The 17,077-nt window shown below is 36.7% G+C and overlaps 1 protein-coding gene across 5 annotated transcripts in view; it reads left to right on the plus strand.

Annotated features, from left to right (window-relative positions):
* Positions 1 to 17,077, plus strand: part of RICTOR (RPTOR independent companion of MTOR complex 2) — a 122,200-nt gene that overhangs the window by 26,688 nt on the left and 78,435 nt on the right. For all 5 annotated transcript variants that reach the window (XM_025867367.2, XM_073890965.1, XM_025867368.2 and 2 more), the window contains one exon: positions 15,957 to 16,054. In XM_025867367.2, the coding sequence (XP_025723152.1) occupies positions 15,957 to 16,054 (98 nt within the window). The remainder of the gene's footprint in view (positions 1 to 15,956; positions 16,055 to 17,077) is intronic.

A 17,077-nucleotide genomic window follows, 5' to 3' on the forward strand; every position in this document is an offset into this window, starting at 1 on the left:
AGCCACCCAGGCGCCCGAAGAGACTTTTTTCCATTGGATATTCTTTCCTGATTTGTCGAAGATTAGTTGACCGTAAAGTTGAGGGTCCATTTCTGGGTCTCTATTGTGTTCCATTGATCTGTGTGTCTGTTTTTGTGCCAGTACCATACTGTCTTGATGATCATAGCTCTGTAATATAGCTTGAAGTCAAGCATTGTGATGCCCCCAGCTTTGGTTTTCTTTTTCAACAATCCTCTGGCGATTTGGGGTCTTTCTGGTTCCATACAAATTTTAGGATTGTTTGTTCCAGTTCTGTGAAAAATGTCGATGGTCTTTTGATAGGGATTGCATTGAAAGTGTAAATTGCTCTGGCAGCATAGACATTTTCACAATGTTTATTCTTCCAGTCCATGAGCATGGAATGTTTTTCCATCTTTTTGTGTCTTTCTCCATTTCTTTCATAAGTGTTCCGTAGTTTCTAGAGTATAGATCCTTTACCTCTTTGGTTAGATTTGTTCCTAGGTATCTTATGCTTTTTGGTGCTATTGTAATAAAATGGAATTGATTCCTTAACTTCTCTTTCCTCAGTCACATTGTTAGTGTATAGAAGTGCAATGGATTTCTGTGCACTGGTTTTGTGTCCTGCCACGTTGCTGAGTTGCTGTATGAGTTCTAGTAATTTGGGGGTGGAGTCTTTGGGTTTTCCACATGAAGTGTCATGTCATCTGTGAAGAGAGAGAGTTTGACTTCTTCTTTGCCTATTTGAATGCCTTTTAAAACTTTTTGTTGTCTGATTGCTGAGGCTGGGATTTCTATTGTTCTCTGTTGAACAATAATGGTGAGAGTGGGCATCCCTTTCGTGTTCCTGACCTTAAGGGAGAAGCTCTCCGTTTTTTCCCATTGAGAATTCTCTTACACCATACACAAAGATAAACTCAAAATGGTTGAAAGACCTCAATGTGAAACAGGAATCCATCAAAATCCTAGAGGAGAACATAGGTGGTAAACTCTTCCACATCTGCCACAGCAACTTCTTTCAAGACATGTCTCTAAAGGCAAGAGAAACAAAAGCAAAAATGACCTTTTGGGATTTCATCATGATAAAAAGCTTCTGCACAGCAAAGGAAACAGTCAACAAAACTAAGAGGCAACCCACGGAATGGGAGAACATATTTGCAAATGACATTACAGATAAAGGGCTGGTATCCAGGAAATATAAAGTACTTATCAAACTCAACACCCAAAAAACAAATAATCCAGTCAAGAAATGGGCAGAAGACATGAACAGGCACTTATCCAAAGAAGACACACAAATGGCTAACAGAAAAAATGAAAAATGAAAAAATGTTCAACATCACTAGTCATCAGGGAAATACAAATCAAAAACCACAGTGAGCTACATCTTACACCAGTTAGAATGGCAAAAATTAACATGACAGGAAACAACAATTGTTGGCAAGGATGTAGAGAAAGGGGAACCTCCTCTTACACTGTTGGTGGGAGTGCAAGTTGGTACAGCCACTCTGGAAAATAGTGTGGAGGTTCCTCAAGATGTTAAAAATAGAGCTACCCTATGATCCAGTAATTGCACTACTAGGTATTTACCCCAAAGACACAGATGTAGTGAAAAGAAGGGGCACATGCACCCCAGTGTTCACCAGCAATGTCCACAATAGCCAAACTGTGGAAGGAGCCGAGATGCCCCTCAACAGATGAATGGATAAAGAAGATGTGGTCCATATATACAGTGGAATACTGCTCTGCCATCAGAAAGGATGAATACCTACCATTTACATCGACATGGTTGCAACTGGAGGGGATTATGCTAAGTGAAAGAAGTCAAACAGAGAAAGACAGTTATATGGTTCCACTCACATGTGGAACATAAGGAATAGCAGGGAGGGGAGGGACGGAAAACTGAATGGGAAGAAATCAGAGAGAGAGACAAACCATGAGAGACTCCGGAACCAAACTGAGGGTAACAGAAGGGAGGGAGTGGGGGATGGGGCAACCGGGTGGTGGGTATTAAGGAGGGCACCTGTTGTTATGAGCACTGGGTGTTATACGCAACTAGTGAATCGTCGAAGACTACATCAAAAACTAACGATGTCCTATATGTTGGCTAACTGAACATAATAATAAAAAAAATGGTGAGGATGGTTGAAAAAAAAAATGCTTAAGATATATGCACTAAGATGTCTCAGGGATATTTGGTAACTCCCTGGATGTAATTTCCTAGTTCTGACAGTATTACTATTGCCTGAAAAAGGAACTTTTGGGAAGTCTTTTTTGTTAAGGATGAATGAGATTATTGGACATGATGAATTTGAGGTAAACTGAACACAAGACTGAGCTGTGGTGCTTTATTTGAAGATAAAGTCCAGAATTGAGATTTTGAGGCATTATTCAATGAAAATTGAATTTGTTAGAGTTATGGAGACAATGAGAAGAGAAATGTGAGGGCAAAAGAACTTCAGGTTGTGTTAAAGGATATGATGAAGCAGGAGGAGGAATACAAACCTTTAAGGGACACAAGGAACAGTGAGAAATAGGAAGGAAGACCAAGGCAGTGTGATTACAGACACCAAGGGAGAGAAGGTGGATTTGGCTATCATTGGCCAGTACTATAATGGAAAAGGCAGGGAATTTGAAAAGCTGAGAAAAAGCCCTTTCATTGGGCAAGTAGTAAACTTGAGAACAAGTTTAGTGGAACAGTGGCCTAGATTGGTGAAGTTTAGGAGATGATGAGGTAAGAATTAATTAACTTGAATCTCAGAGAGAAGTAATGTCACTTCAAAAATGGAAAACAGTGGCAGACACTTTTTTTTTTTTTTTTTAAAGGTAAGGTGAAAGAGCTAGTGAGGGGCGCTTGGGTGGCTCAGTCGTTAAGCGTCTGACTTCGGCTCAGGTCATGGTCCCTGGGTCCTGGGATCGAGCCCCGCATCGGGCTCCCTGCTCCAGGGGAGCCTGCTTCTCCCTCTCCCACTCCCCTGCTTGTGTTCCCTCTCTCCCTGTGTCTCTCTCTGTCAAATAAATAAATAAAATCTTAAAAAAAGAAAAGCTAGTGAAAGATGAATGAGAAATAGTGAATAACTAATGGTAGAAATATTAGAATGAGATAAAATGTAAAACAAGAACACAAATGGAGATGTTAGATAATAACATTGTAACAGATTTCTAACCCACACTAAATTAAGTGTCCTGCCTCCAAAGTGAATTTGTACCTTTTTGTTCCTTTATTAGTTTCAAAGAGGGAAGCCCTTCATTACGTTCATAGAAGCCACCTGTCAGACAAGTGATCTGAACTATAGTCATGTTTCATACAGAAAAACAGAAACATGAAAGTAGCTGTACAAGCAAGATGTACAACTAACATCTAAATGATTCTAGTAGACTGGGTGTAAATCACAAATAATTGTCTCAGCCTTTAGGCTCAGCCTTCTTTTACAGGCTTCATTTATATAGTGAATTGTTTCAGAGGCAAACAGGATTTTTCTCATATAATAAAAGATTTCTAATTAGGGGACTATGGAAATCTAATAATTTTTATAGGTATCTTTGTAAATATAATAGATTAAGACATAGTAATTGTAGCACAACATCCAGTGATTATAATCTCTATACAGGGGGCACCTGGGTGGCTCAGTTGGTTAAGCATCTGCCTTTGGCTCAAGTCATGATCCCAGTACCTTGGGATCAAGCCCTGAGCCAGGCTCCCTGCTCAGGGGGGAGTCTGCTTCACCTTCTCTCTCTGCCACTCCCCCTACTTGTGTTCTCTCTGTCAAATAAATAAAATCTTTTTAAAAAAATCTTTATATAGTAATTGCTTTTAGTTAATTTTACTATCTCAGAAAATGCTCTAGTTACAGACAATATTTTTCATATTTTTCTGCCAAAAAAAATGACAGTAAAATGTCATAACGAAATCTTGGAATGATAGCCACTTCCATAGACTGGTGAATGTCTTCTACGTACTGTATATACTTGTGTATACTTTGTGGACAAAGTAAAAGTGCTTTGTGAATTTGGGTACAGTTCTCTACCACAGTTATTTCATAACTGTGGTATAAGCCCAAGTATTCCACTAATGTCTAATTTTATTGTGAGAAAGGGAGAGAGATGAATTCTAAGAAACCACTTCATACTTTTTTTTTTCCTATCAAGCTGCTCTTCATTTTCTTTTCTTTTTTTTTTTTAAGATTTTATTTATTTATTTGACAGAGAGAGACCCAGGGAGAGAAGGAACACAAGCAGGGGGAGTGGGAGAGGGAGAAGCAGGCTTTCCGCCGAGCAGGGAGCCCAATGCGGGGCTCGATCCCAAGACCCAGGGACCGTGACCTGAGCCAGTCAGACGCTTAACGACTGAGCCACCCAGGTGCCCCCTGTATAGAGATTATAATCACTGGATGTTGTGCTACAATTACTATGTCTTAATCTATTATATTTACAAAGATACCTATAAAAATTATTAGATTTCCATAGTCCCCTAATTAGAAATCTAATTTCTTTCTTCATTTTCTAACTCAAACCTGAATCATCTTTACCAGAGAATCTTTATAAATTCACAGATCATTTACCATGTAAAAATAGATAATGATGGAATGATTAGAGGATTGTTAGGTAAGGTAAGTAGTTAGGCTTTAGTTCTTTATCCAACTATTGCAACCTGGGAACATGGTTTCTAGCACTGCCATGAATATAAATACAGTGCTTGGAAGTGTGGGGAGAGCAGCAGAGAAGGATTATGAGGGTGATTTTTTGAATTTTTACCATTTTCTTTCTTTTTATATTTCTAGGTGCTTTCATTTAAAACATTTTATATTTGACAAATTTGAATGGGCAGTTACCTTGTTAATTGTATTAAATAAGTTTGTTCTTAGATTCCTTTTCAAAGCAATAGCAATATCATTTTGGTTAAGTTTAGGGGAATACTTTTTTTGGGGGTCCTCAAAGTTGTAAAATAAATAACATTTTAATGCAACATGATCTTTTTTATTTGCTCCTCTTACATATATCTGTACTATAGCTATTATTATAATCCTAAAATAGTATTTTCTTGTAAATTCTTGTATTTTAATATTCAGAGTTCTGAGGTGGGGACTTCTTTTGTTATAAATGCCAAATTGTGAAAAGTCAAGTTAAAGTCACAAATTCCTCTAATGTCTGTAATATCTGATAATACAACAAATCTGTTTTTATTTTTTAACTATTTGTTGAATTATACTGAGAGAACTGAATATTTTATATATGTATTGCTCAGTGAATTTTCACAGATTGACACACCTGTGAAACCACCTAAATCAAGAAACAAGAGTTTGACGGGCACCTGGGTGGCTCAGTCGTTAAGTGTCTGCCTTCGGCTCAGGTCATGATCACAGGGCCCTGGGATCGAGCCCCGCATCGGGCTCCCTGCTCCATGGGAACCCTGCTTCTCCCTCTTCCACTCCCCCTGCTTGTATTCCCTCTCTCACTGGGTCTCTGTCAAATAAATAAATAAAATCTTAAAAAAAAGAAAAGAAACAGAATTCGGTATACTTGAAAGTTTTTATGAATTTTTTTCTGAATAACATATTCAGTAACTTTTTTCTAAATGATTACTGTGTGTCAACCATTGTTCTAGGTATTAGGATGATACAATGGTGAACTAAAACAGACTTAGAGTGTGAGGAGTTAAATATCAGTCACATAAATAAATGTAATTACAGCTGCTGTATATACTAAACATACATTATCCTATGAAAGGCAGTATAATGAGGTAGACTGTAGAGTGATTTTTATACTGGGGAATGAAGGTAGACACTAGAATCAGATTGCTTAGGTTCAAATTCTGTTGTCAATTCTGGTATTTATGTGACTTTAGGAAACTAATGTCCCTTACTACTCATTTCTTAACATGGGGATAATAGTAACCTAGTTTATATGGTTGGTATGGACATTAAAAGATTATTTATGTAAAAATATTAGTATAATATATATTATAGGTTCTCTGTATTAGTAATTTATTTTGTCTCAGTGGATGTTGTTTGTTTCATATTGTATCATTTTTGTTTGAAAATGATACAGAAGCATACTTCATAAAGTAGCTTCTTGTCTCTTCTAGAGTTCAGATCAAATAATCCAAAGGGATATCAGAATCTAGTTACATAATATTCTGGCAGTCTTTATAGCATGTTTCAAATTTTAGTGTGTTTTGGGGCGCCTGAGTGGTTCAGTCAGTTAAGTGTCCCACTCATGGTTTCACCTCAGGTTATGATCTCAGGGTCTTGAGATTGAGCCCTGAGTCGGGGCTCCCTGCTCAGCAGAGTCTGCTTGAAGATTTTCTCCCTCTGCCCCTCTCCCCACTCACGCACGTGTACTCACTCTCTGTCTCTCTATAAAATAAATACTTAAAAAAAATTTTTTAGTGTGTATAAGGATCATTGGGGTGCCTCCTGTAAATGCACATTACTATGGGTCCCTTTCTAGGCACACTTAGCTCTGGAATCAATATTTCTTATAATAACTCATGTATTTCTTAGGAACACAAGTTTGAAAAACACTGGGCTGTAAGTCTCTTTTGTATGCAGGCCAAATACCCAGTTATTTTGTCTTATCATTTTAATATATAACATTATGAGGTGTTTTTTGCTGTTATGTTTTTGGTGCATATGCTTATTACTACAAATGATAAAAAAATTTCCCTAAATCTATACTTGCTCTAGGATTCTGTATTAATAAATAATATACATCAGGTTACCCAGTTAAGAAACCTGGATTTACCCTTGATTTCCTCCCACCCTTTCCTCTAATCCTCTACCTTTCTTATCATCTCTGATTCATTACTGATGAAGTTTCTTGCATGGAAGATTTTGTAACATCTATTTATACCTGCCTTTCTCCTCCCTGCAGTCTGTTTTCCAAAGTTGTCTTTCTAAAACATAGAGCTGATTATGCCATCTACTTGCATAAATGTTTTCCTTAGTAATTACCCTTTGCCCAAAGATACCTAAGTTTCTTAGTATATGTTACAAGGCCATTGTAATGCATCTTCCTTTTCCTTTATTCTTCCCTATCACCTTTTTTCTGGGAATATAGAGTTTCATGCTGTTCCTTGAGGAAAATAGCATTTTTTTTCATGTTTGTATGTTCACATACAACTCTTTTCCATCTTACATCTCCCCTTTTCAGTGTTTCTTTCAGTCGGTATTTATTGAGAACCCACTGTGTGCCTGGCATTGTGTCAGAGGGCAGGGTTGCATGTGTGAAAAAGACAGGTTTCCTGTTCTCACTTGTCTTATTGTCTAGTGAAGTCTGTCAGGCACCCTTCTTTTCTTTTGTTCCCATAATATTTATTACCAACCTTAATAGTATATAAGTGTTTACATGCTTCTCTTTTCTCATTTAATTATGATCTCCAGGGCTGAGACCATATCTTAAGTTTATTAATATTCCTTGCCTGGCAGTTGGCACAGTACATGGCATATAGTGATCACTGAAATGCATTTGAATAAAAGTTAAAAATCTAAATACAGAACTACTTCCAGGATAGGTCAAAGCTATCCTTTATAGAATACATTTATATTTTTAATTATGTAAATAGTAAAATGGCTACGTACGATCTAGTGGGGAAACCTGTGCTCCTACTATATTATGATATAATCTTAATGTTACAATTTTTTTTCTTTAGGAACTTTGGGAATAGTCTGTCATTTAATTTTAAGCCATTTATATTAATTTTTTAAATTAAAAAAATTTTTTAGAGAGAGCGAGAGAGTGTGAGCAGTGGAGGGGCAGAGTGGGAAAGGAGAGAGAGAGAATCTCAAGCTGGCTTCACACACAGCACAAGAGTCCAACTTGGGGCATGATCTCATGACTTTGAGATCATGACCTGAGCTGAAATCAAGAGTTGGACACTTAACCAACTAAGCCACTCAGATGCCCCAGTTTTTTTAAGGATTTATTCAAAATTAAGATTTGAAATAAAGATTATAGAATATATAATTCTAATTATTAAGAGTATATATTTATACATCTTTTAATTTTTAAAGTTATTTAAATTCAATTAACATATATTGTATTATTAGTTTCAGAGATATTCATACATCTTTTAACAGAAGTTCTGTTCAAGTGAATCATTTACCTATTTCCAGCTGACTCTGTGTTTCATGTTCTGTACCTTGATCAATCCTGGCCTGTATCTTACAGTTATGATATATTATGACATGCTTGTAATAAACCAATTAAAGACATGGTTTTTGCTCCTAGCATTGTGAACCAATCACATCAGCGAACTGGTAGATGTCACTTATTTATCCAATCAGAGGTACTAAATGATAGCCTTTAACAAGGACCGCCTCTCCACATTAGTATATAAATCATTTCCCCTTGATACCATTCAAAATGAGCAGTTCTTTGGAATTATAGAAAGGAAGATGTATTTTTGAATAAATAGTAAGAGAAAAGTGTGAGGTGAGGTAACTCAGACAATCCAAAATTGAAGTGGAAGGAAAGAGATCTGAATCCCTGAGTCATTGGGAAGACAGTCTCAAAATGTTACACATCAGCAGAAGTCACCTCACCTCTTCCTGCCATCATTATTATGCAAGTAGGACATTTGAACAAGAACCCAGCAAAACTATTCTGTTCCCTGGGAAAAAGAAATAGAATGCAGATCTAGTTGTAAAAAAATTTTTTTTTTTTTTTTTACAATTTATTTGAGAGAGGGAGAGAGAGTGTGTGTGTGTGTGTGTGTGTGTGTGTGTGTGTGTGTGTGTGTGTATGAGCTGGGGGAGGGGCAGAGGGAGAGAATTCCAAGCAGACTTCCTGCTCAGCAAGGAGCCCAACATGGGGTTTGATCTCAAGACTCTGAGATCATGACCTGAGCCAAAACCAAGAGTTGGATACTCAACTGACCAAGCTACCCAGGCACCCCATGTGTAAGAAAATCTTATTAACGATAGTTGGAGTTTAACTATACTTACAGTAATATCATTTATAATACAATGTGGGATATTTTGCAGAGTGAAAGGAGGTGGTGTTAATAATTACAGTGAAACAATAGATGTAAATTTGAAGCCAGGCAGATCAGATAGATATACTGTCATAACCGCTGCAGTAGTGGTATGAAGAATGTGTCATGGAAACATAAAGAAGGGAGCTTGTAGATTAGGGAAAACCTTTATACATCTGAGCCAGACTCAAGAATGAGAAGGATTTTTCCCTTAGTTGGCTAGACAGAGGGCAGGCCAGGCTGAAGAAACCTGGTGTCATCTTGCTGACCATGTAGTCCTGCCTCTATCCAAATCGTTCCCTCTCAAGAGGTGCTTCATGTTCATCTTTCTTTTAAAACAGCCCTATGAAAACTTTCAGGTTTTAGTATGGTAAACCCAACATTTAAGAAGATTATAATTAAACTGATTTGCTGGCAGTAGTAATAGATTTTCCTTGCACATCTCTACTACAGTATTTATATTTAAAATATGTCAATGGATTAAAAGAAGATTATTACCCGCTACAGGGAGGAAACATATTTTCAGTACGTGAGGCAAGATAATACTTGTTGTGCATTCATTATGGTTACACGAGAACAAATGGATGAGAGTTAGAAAGGAGCATATTTTGTCATTGGTATAAGAAAAAGTATTCTACTGTGCAATCCAAAGGTGAAACAGGCTCTCCTGGAAGTTCTGAATTCCTCTGCATTAGAGGTAAAAGGAAAAGTCCTTTTCCTGGGATGCTATCAGTGGGGTATATCCTTTCCCTACTAAATTATATCTCTTTGATATTAATAATTGTTAAAGAGTTTTAGGAAATGGTAGAGCTTGAAGCAGTTCTTCCTCAACTTTTGGATCTGTGATTAAGGGTGATTAAGGGTGAGGAGATGTACTCCCAGTGTCTTTGCTAGTGGAGGAGGACAGATTTGCTGCTGGCTTTTGCAAAGGTAATACCAACTATAGTAATTCCCATATACTTTTAATCATTTATGTCTGTTCACAATCGTAGATAATATTAAAGATATCATTAAGTCATATCAGATTTATGTAGTCATATTTATTTTGTTATATTAAATTTTTATGCACTCTACCTTATAGCTTGTTGCTTATTAGCATTTTTTCATGTATATGCACAAATAAATCACAGAAAATATTGTTCAGCTCTGCTCCCACTTCTAATTCCTCTTTGAAATTATCAGGAAGGCAGATAAGATAACACTTTTTGCTTTAACAGTGAGCAAATCTTGGAGCACCTGGGTGGTTCAGTCAGTTAAGCGTCTGCCTTCGGCTCAGGCCATGATCCCAGGATCCTGGGATTGAGCCCTGGATCGAACCTGCTTCTCCCTCTCCCTGCTGCTCCCCCTGCTTGTGCTCTCTCTGTCAAATAAGTAAAATCCTTTTTTTTTTTAAATGAGCAAATTAAAAAAAAAAATTAAAAAATGAGCAAATCTTGGATCATAAAAGTAATGCTCGAAAACATAAAACAAAAATTCATTAATTTAAACACATTAATGGGGATGCCTAGGTGGCTCAGTTGGTTAACCGCCTGCCTTCGGCTCAGGTCATGATCCCCAGGGTCCTGGGGTTGAGTCCTGCATTGCGCTCCTTGCTCACTGGGGAGCCTGCTTCTCCTGCCTGTGGCTCCCCCTGCTTGTGCTCTGTTTCTCTCTCTCTGACAAATAAATAAAATCTAAAAAAAATAAAATAAACACTAACGTGGGCATTGAACATTTGCTTGGACTAAGGCACATAATTATCTCTTGATTCATAAAACTTGTTTTTACTAAAAAAATAATTTTTATTTATAGTTGCTGCTATTTATTGGGTGTTTGTTATGGTCTAGGCACTGTGCTAATAGCACCTCACATCTTGTAACAGTGCTGTCAAGGTAAGTAATTAGTATTTTTACTATATATAGGAGAAAATGGATGCCCTCGAGATTGACTTAGCCAGGGCTATGTGGTTTGTAGGTGAATAAACTAGATTCGAATCTAGTTCTCTTTCATTCCATAATTGTTCTTTACAGTACTTCCAAATAGCTGTATGCTGGTAGTTTTTGCTCATTAATTTACTACGTGTACTTGAACCTAAATTTATTTAAAAATCACTTTTATGTTTTGTATTTATTGACAGATAAAGGTATTTCTATAAAGTTTATTGCAGCATGTTACAAAGCAGTAAATATTGAAAACATTGTAAAATCATATTTACTCACACAAATATAGACATACACATGTGTACCTGTGCATGTATGTGTGCCTGTGCACCTACATGGAGACTTGAGCTGGAGGGGAATGAGTGTGTATGTATGTGTCTGTACATATATAGATCTAGATAAAAGGTTTGTCTACTGTAGTTTTGGTGTTTTTCTGCATGTATGTATATGTGTTTATATAATATTAAATTGCTAGATATTTAGAGTTGACTGTTTATTTCATTACCCCCAGAGAGAGTCATCAGGAACACTCAGGACTCACAAGCAACACAATAAGAGGAAAAGAGCCACTGTAATTCTACTAGTTCTTTTGTGTTTTGCTTCCTTGCTTTTGAATGGTTTGCCATCATAGCCAGCTAGCCGCAGTTTTTTTCCCCTTAGGCAGTTGTGGGTTTCCTAAACATCAAGGCTTCTGGGAATATCCTGATTATCTCATTTGTGCTTTATACTTATCACATAACCCTGTTATCAGTAGATAGTTTTGGAGAAGCTAAATTGGAAACATTAAGTGAGAGGAGGAAGAAATAAAAAGAGGTAAACTTTTTCCTAAATTTCTTTTTGCTTCTTCCCATCTTCCCCAACCCCCAGTAAAAACCACTTTGAGCTCAGTTTCCCCACTATTCATCCTAGTGTAAGTTCTGATTATCTAGTACAGGAGTTGACAGACTACAGAGTCTATACTATGTGAGCCAAGTCCACTTTCTTGAAATAAAGCCACGTTCATTCATTTATGTATTTTCTACAGTTGCTTTCTTGGTACAGCAGCAGTAGTTACAACAGAGACTTTATGTCCTGCAAAGTTTAAAATACTTACTGTCTGAATCTTTACAGAAGAAGTTTGCAGACTCCTGATTTAGCAGATAAGGAAGAAACCAGGGATTTCTCATTTCATTTCCAGGAACTTTAACCTGTTATTTCCATGGGAACATCGTAGCACATGAGCATTACATAGTATTTCATCTAAAATGGTCCTCATTGGTCTGGGAAGTAGCATAGTTTCTGGGAGGAAACAGCTTGTTTTTCAGCAAATATGGTTTTTTTTTTTAAAGATATTTTATTTATTTGATAGAGACACAGTGAGAGAGGGAACATAAGCAGGGGGAGTGGGAGAGGGAGAAGCAGGCTTCCCACTGAGCAGGGAGCCCAATGTGGGACTCGATCCCAGGACCCTGAGATCATGACCTGAGCCGAAGGCAGATGCTTAACTACTGAGCCACCCAGGCACCCCCAGCAAATATGTTATGAAGAAACTTTGAAAGTTGTCCAGTAGTTGGGGGTTCCTGGGAATTGATTATATAAAAGAAAGGGGGTAAGAAGGGGAAGGAAGGAGAAAGGCTAGTTCATTTTGATTTAGATTGACAACTGTAATACCTGTATTATTAGTGTTAAGTTCATTTTATATCATTATTCATTAGGCAAACATTTGATCCAATGTTGACTTCTCACCACCTGTCAATTTTCAGATTGTATGCAGGGAAATTTTTTTGTTGCTGTTGTCAGTTTTCTTCCACTTGTATGTAAGGTCTGTTAAAGAAGGATGTCTCTTGCTCACTGATGTATTTCCACTACCTAAAATAGTGCTTAACTATAATAGATGTTTAAACGTTATTTGTTGAGTGAATGAACTCAGATATGAGATTTTTTGTAGCAAGATTGTGGTTTTTCAAAAATGTCTACAGTTTGGACCTAGAAAATAGGCAGTAATTAGAAATCCACAAACCTTTGTGAAGAATAAATCTTTCCAGACTAATGATCTTAACTGTTGGTCCTATCAGATCATTACATAATAGTAACTTGGGATCACTTCAGTGAAGCTTTGGTGCTTGAAAACCTAATTATAAGTTGATGTGAACTGGTTAGGTTATATGTTTCCAGTAGGTGAATTTCACACCGACTTTAATGATCTTAACTCTGATTTTGTAAACTGCTGTAGGTTCTAAATTACCTTGAAGGTTGTTATAAAATTTGTATAAAGTTCTGAAATATAGTTAAATCATTTTGACACCATTGGCTTACTTATAATTTTTTTCTTTAATCTCTCCAGATACCATTTGTAATAGTGAAAAATGTTACTAAATACTAACATTGACTTCTTCATGGTTCCTTGCAGTTCTTTTTAGTGAAATCGGATTCTACCAAGTGATGAGCTTCTTTCATTCCACTGTTTAAAATTTTTTTAAATTATTATGTTAATCACCATACATTACAGCATTAGTTTTTGATGTAGTGTTCCGTGATTCATTGTTTGCGTATAACACCCAGTGCTCCGTGCAGAACGTGCCCTCTTTAATACCCATCACCAGGCTAACCCATCCCCCTACCTGCCTCCCCTCTGGAACCCTCAGTTTGTTTTTCAGAGTCCATTGTCTCATGGGTCGTCTCCCCCTCCGATTTCCCTCCCTTCATTCTTACCCCCTGGTATCTTTTTTTTTTTGTTCCACTTTTAAGATAACCTCAGGTCACTAATTATAAAGACATATACTAAATCATTTAAAATTAGATTGAGTTACATTGGAATTAAAAAAAATATCCAAAATTTGTAGGGGATGCTCTGAAATCAAATGAATGATCTCAGTATGTAGCAATTTTAAAGTGCTTGGAAATAGCTGGGATATGTAGTGTGCTTAGTGGTTTGGCACTAACCAATTTGTGGTTGTCATGGCTAACACCCAGTCTAACAGAATGGAGGAAAATAGGCAGATGCAAGCTAAATGTAAAATAGGACAATGCAGTTTCATTTGCTGAGGAAAACAGTAATTCAAAACAAATAGTTCTTTGGTTTCGTGTTAACAGATAAAAATCTCGAAGTCATAATGGCTCTTAGATTAAAATATCAGCAATGTGATACTCTTCTTCTTTACCTTGTGCTTTTGTTTTGTTTAAGCAAATGGGATGCTGAATATTTGAATAGAAAAATTGCTTGTAGCAACCTGAGGAAATTGACACTCTATTCCAGGGGGGTTGGTGGACAGGGCCATGTCTGGATGTTGCCCGTTTTTGTAAAGCAAGTGAGCTAAGATTGTTTTTCACGTTTTTAAAGCTTTTTTTTTCTTTCAGTATTTTGAAGATATTGCTCCATGGTCTTCTCATTTGCCTTGTTTCCCGTGAGAAGTCTACTGTCAGCCTTTTCTTTGCTCCTCTCCATATAACTTGTCTTTTTTAATATGGTTCCTTTTAAGGTTTTCTCTGCCAGTGGTTTTGAGTAATGTGATTATGATGCGCTTTGGTCTAGTTTTCTTCATGTTTTTGTGCTTGGGGTTGGTTGAACTTCCTGGGTTTATTGGCTTGTTTTCATCAAATTTGGGAAGTTTTCATCCATTACTTCTTCAAGTAATTTTTCTAGCCCCCATTTCTTTCCTTTGAGGACTCCAGTTAAACATTTTGTCATTGTGTTAGGCTACTTGAAGTCCTTCAGTTCACTGATGTTCTTTTCATTTATTTCTTTTTTCTCTTTGTATTATATTACATTTTGGATAATCTCAATTGCTTTGTCTTCAAGTTCATAGTTCTTACCTTCTATAAAAGTTGTTATGCATTTATTCCCATCTGGTATATTTTCATTTAGACCTAGTTTTCATCTCCAGAAATTCAATTTGAGTGATTTTTATACCTTTCATGCCTCGCCCGAAGTTTTTGCACATATAAGCTATAGTTATAAAAACTTTTAATGTTCTTATCTGCTAATTCTAACATCTTTGTTAGTTCTGGGTCATTTTCTGTTGATTAATTTTTCTGCTTTTTATAGGTCATATTTTCCTGCTTCTTTGCATGTCTGATGAATTTTGACTGGCTCCTAAACATTGTAATTTTTTCCTTGTTAGGTGCTTCATATTTTTTCACCTCTTTAAATCTTGACCTTTGGTCTGAGACACAGTTTAGTTACTTGGAAATACTTCAATTCTTTCAAGTCTTGCTTTGAAGATTTATTAGGTGGGATAAAAGAAGTGTTTAGTCTGTATCTGATTGTTCCCCACTACTTAGCCAAGATTTTTCTGAATACTCTAACCAGTCCACGTGAACTGTACAGATTTTTAATCTGGCTGCTAGGAACAGGCATTGCTCCCTGTCCTGTGTGAACTGAGGGTACTTTCCTTTTAATTCTTTTGAGTAGTTAATTTCTTCACACACATGCACCAGTCATTGTTTTACCAACTACCTGAGGGGTCCCTTTGCAGATCTTCAGAGTTCTGTCTGTGTAATATTCTCTTTTCTAATTCTTCTTGGTTTTCTTGGACTCAGTTCTGTCTTTAAAACTCGGACTATTTACCTGGATTTCACCTGTCAGCACCAAGGCCTGAAAACTTTAAGATAGTTAGCTATCTTAAGATAGTTAGGGGCAGTTGTAGGGCACACTTGTGTGTTTCTCACCTCTCAGGGATCAGTTCTTTATTTCCTGAGGTCCTGTGTTTTTTGAGAACTATAGTTTCACATATTTTGTCCTGTTTTTTGGTTGATTGGAGTGTATTGGACAGTTTTTTTTTGGTGCCTGTTGTATATTGTGGCAAGAAGTAATAGTTGGGATATTGAAATTTCAGATTTAGTAGTTAAATAATTCCAGGTGATGATACACAGAGTTGGACCATAAGTATGAGTGGAGTAGAGGTATGAAGGTCATTTAATGAGTCATCCACATAGACTTTGAAGTCACCTAAGTAGATGGATTTGAGATAGAGAAAAAGATTTTAAGCCAAGAGCCAAAGTTGTGGAGTTTTAATACTGCATGCTTTATGTGTTTGGTTAGGAAAATACTCTTCTAAAATTATGTTAATTTGTCTTGTCTTTTCTTCTAGAACCTTCTGACAACTTAAGGGAGATTCTCCAAAATGTGGCCAAATTGCAAGGAGTATCAAATATGAGAAAACTAGGCCATCTGAATAACTTTACTAAGGTAAGCAACTCATCTAAAATTCTTTGTTCCTTATTATACTTATCTCAGATGCTTTTTAACTATCATTAACAAGAAATTCTTGAGTAGTCACCTAATATTAGTGCTTTCCTCTGCTACTTCTCATGGATTTTGTCATGTGTTATTAATTTCAGTGTATTTGAATAATGGAAGTATTATGTGCTTGTAGAAAATTTGGTAGGTTCAGAAAATAATAAAGAGAAAAAGGTCACTAAGAAGTCCATCATCGGGTCTTCACTGTTTTTGACATGATATATTTCTTTTGCCTTTTTAATACTCATTTTTATGTGATAATGATAAACGTTCGTACATAAGTACATTATGTGTTGCATTTCATAGGCATAACCATTATTCCAAGAGGAATATTAAAACTTCCTCTCTCTTTTCCCTGATATTCTAATTCTATTTTTTGGGTCTTGATTAGAGCCCAGGATAAATGCAGGTGCCCTCGTCCCAAATAAATATTGACTTGAACTTTATTAGAAGCCAAGAATTCTTGACTTCGATAGATACATTGGTAATGTTTTTGAACCTGGTAATGCTGGACAGCCAACTCTTGGAAACACTAAAATGCCTGTTATTTGAGGTGATGCCATAAAGAGGAAACAGAATGGCTCCTTTGGGAAAAATTTTTTTCTATTTTAGTTTCTTCAATATACACTGTTCTGCTACATTTTAAATTTGGGATTAATATATATTTTAACTCCTTAAAACTGTGACCCATAGGGACGCCTGGGTGGCTCAGTCGGTTAAGCGTCTGCCTTCAGCTCAGGTCATGATCCCAGTGCCCTGGGATCGAGTCCCGCATCAGGCTCCTTTCTCAGCAGGGAGCCTGCTTCTCCCTCTGCCTGCAGCTCCCCCTGCTTGTACCCTTGCTCACTCTCTCTCTCGCCCACGCTCTCTCTCTCTAAAAAATAAATAAAATCTTTAAAAAAAAAAAAAAACAAAAAAAAACTGTGACCCATAGACCAACAGCATTGCTGTCACATTGGAGCTTGTTTGAAA

This window comes from Callorhinus ursinus, unplaced genomic scaffold (assembly GCF_003265705.2).
Source record: "Callorhinus ursinus isolate GAN/ISIS: 27379988/994484 unplaced genomic scaffold, GSC_fseal_2.0 scaffold3, whole genome shotgun sequence".
Classification (NCBI taxonomy): domain Eukaryota; kingdom Metazoa; phylum Chordata; class Mammalia; order Carnivora; family Otariidae; genus Callorhinus; species Callorhinus ursinus.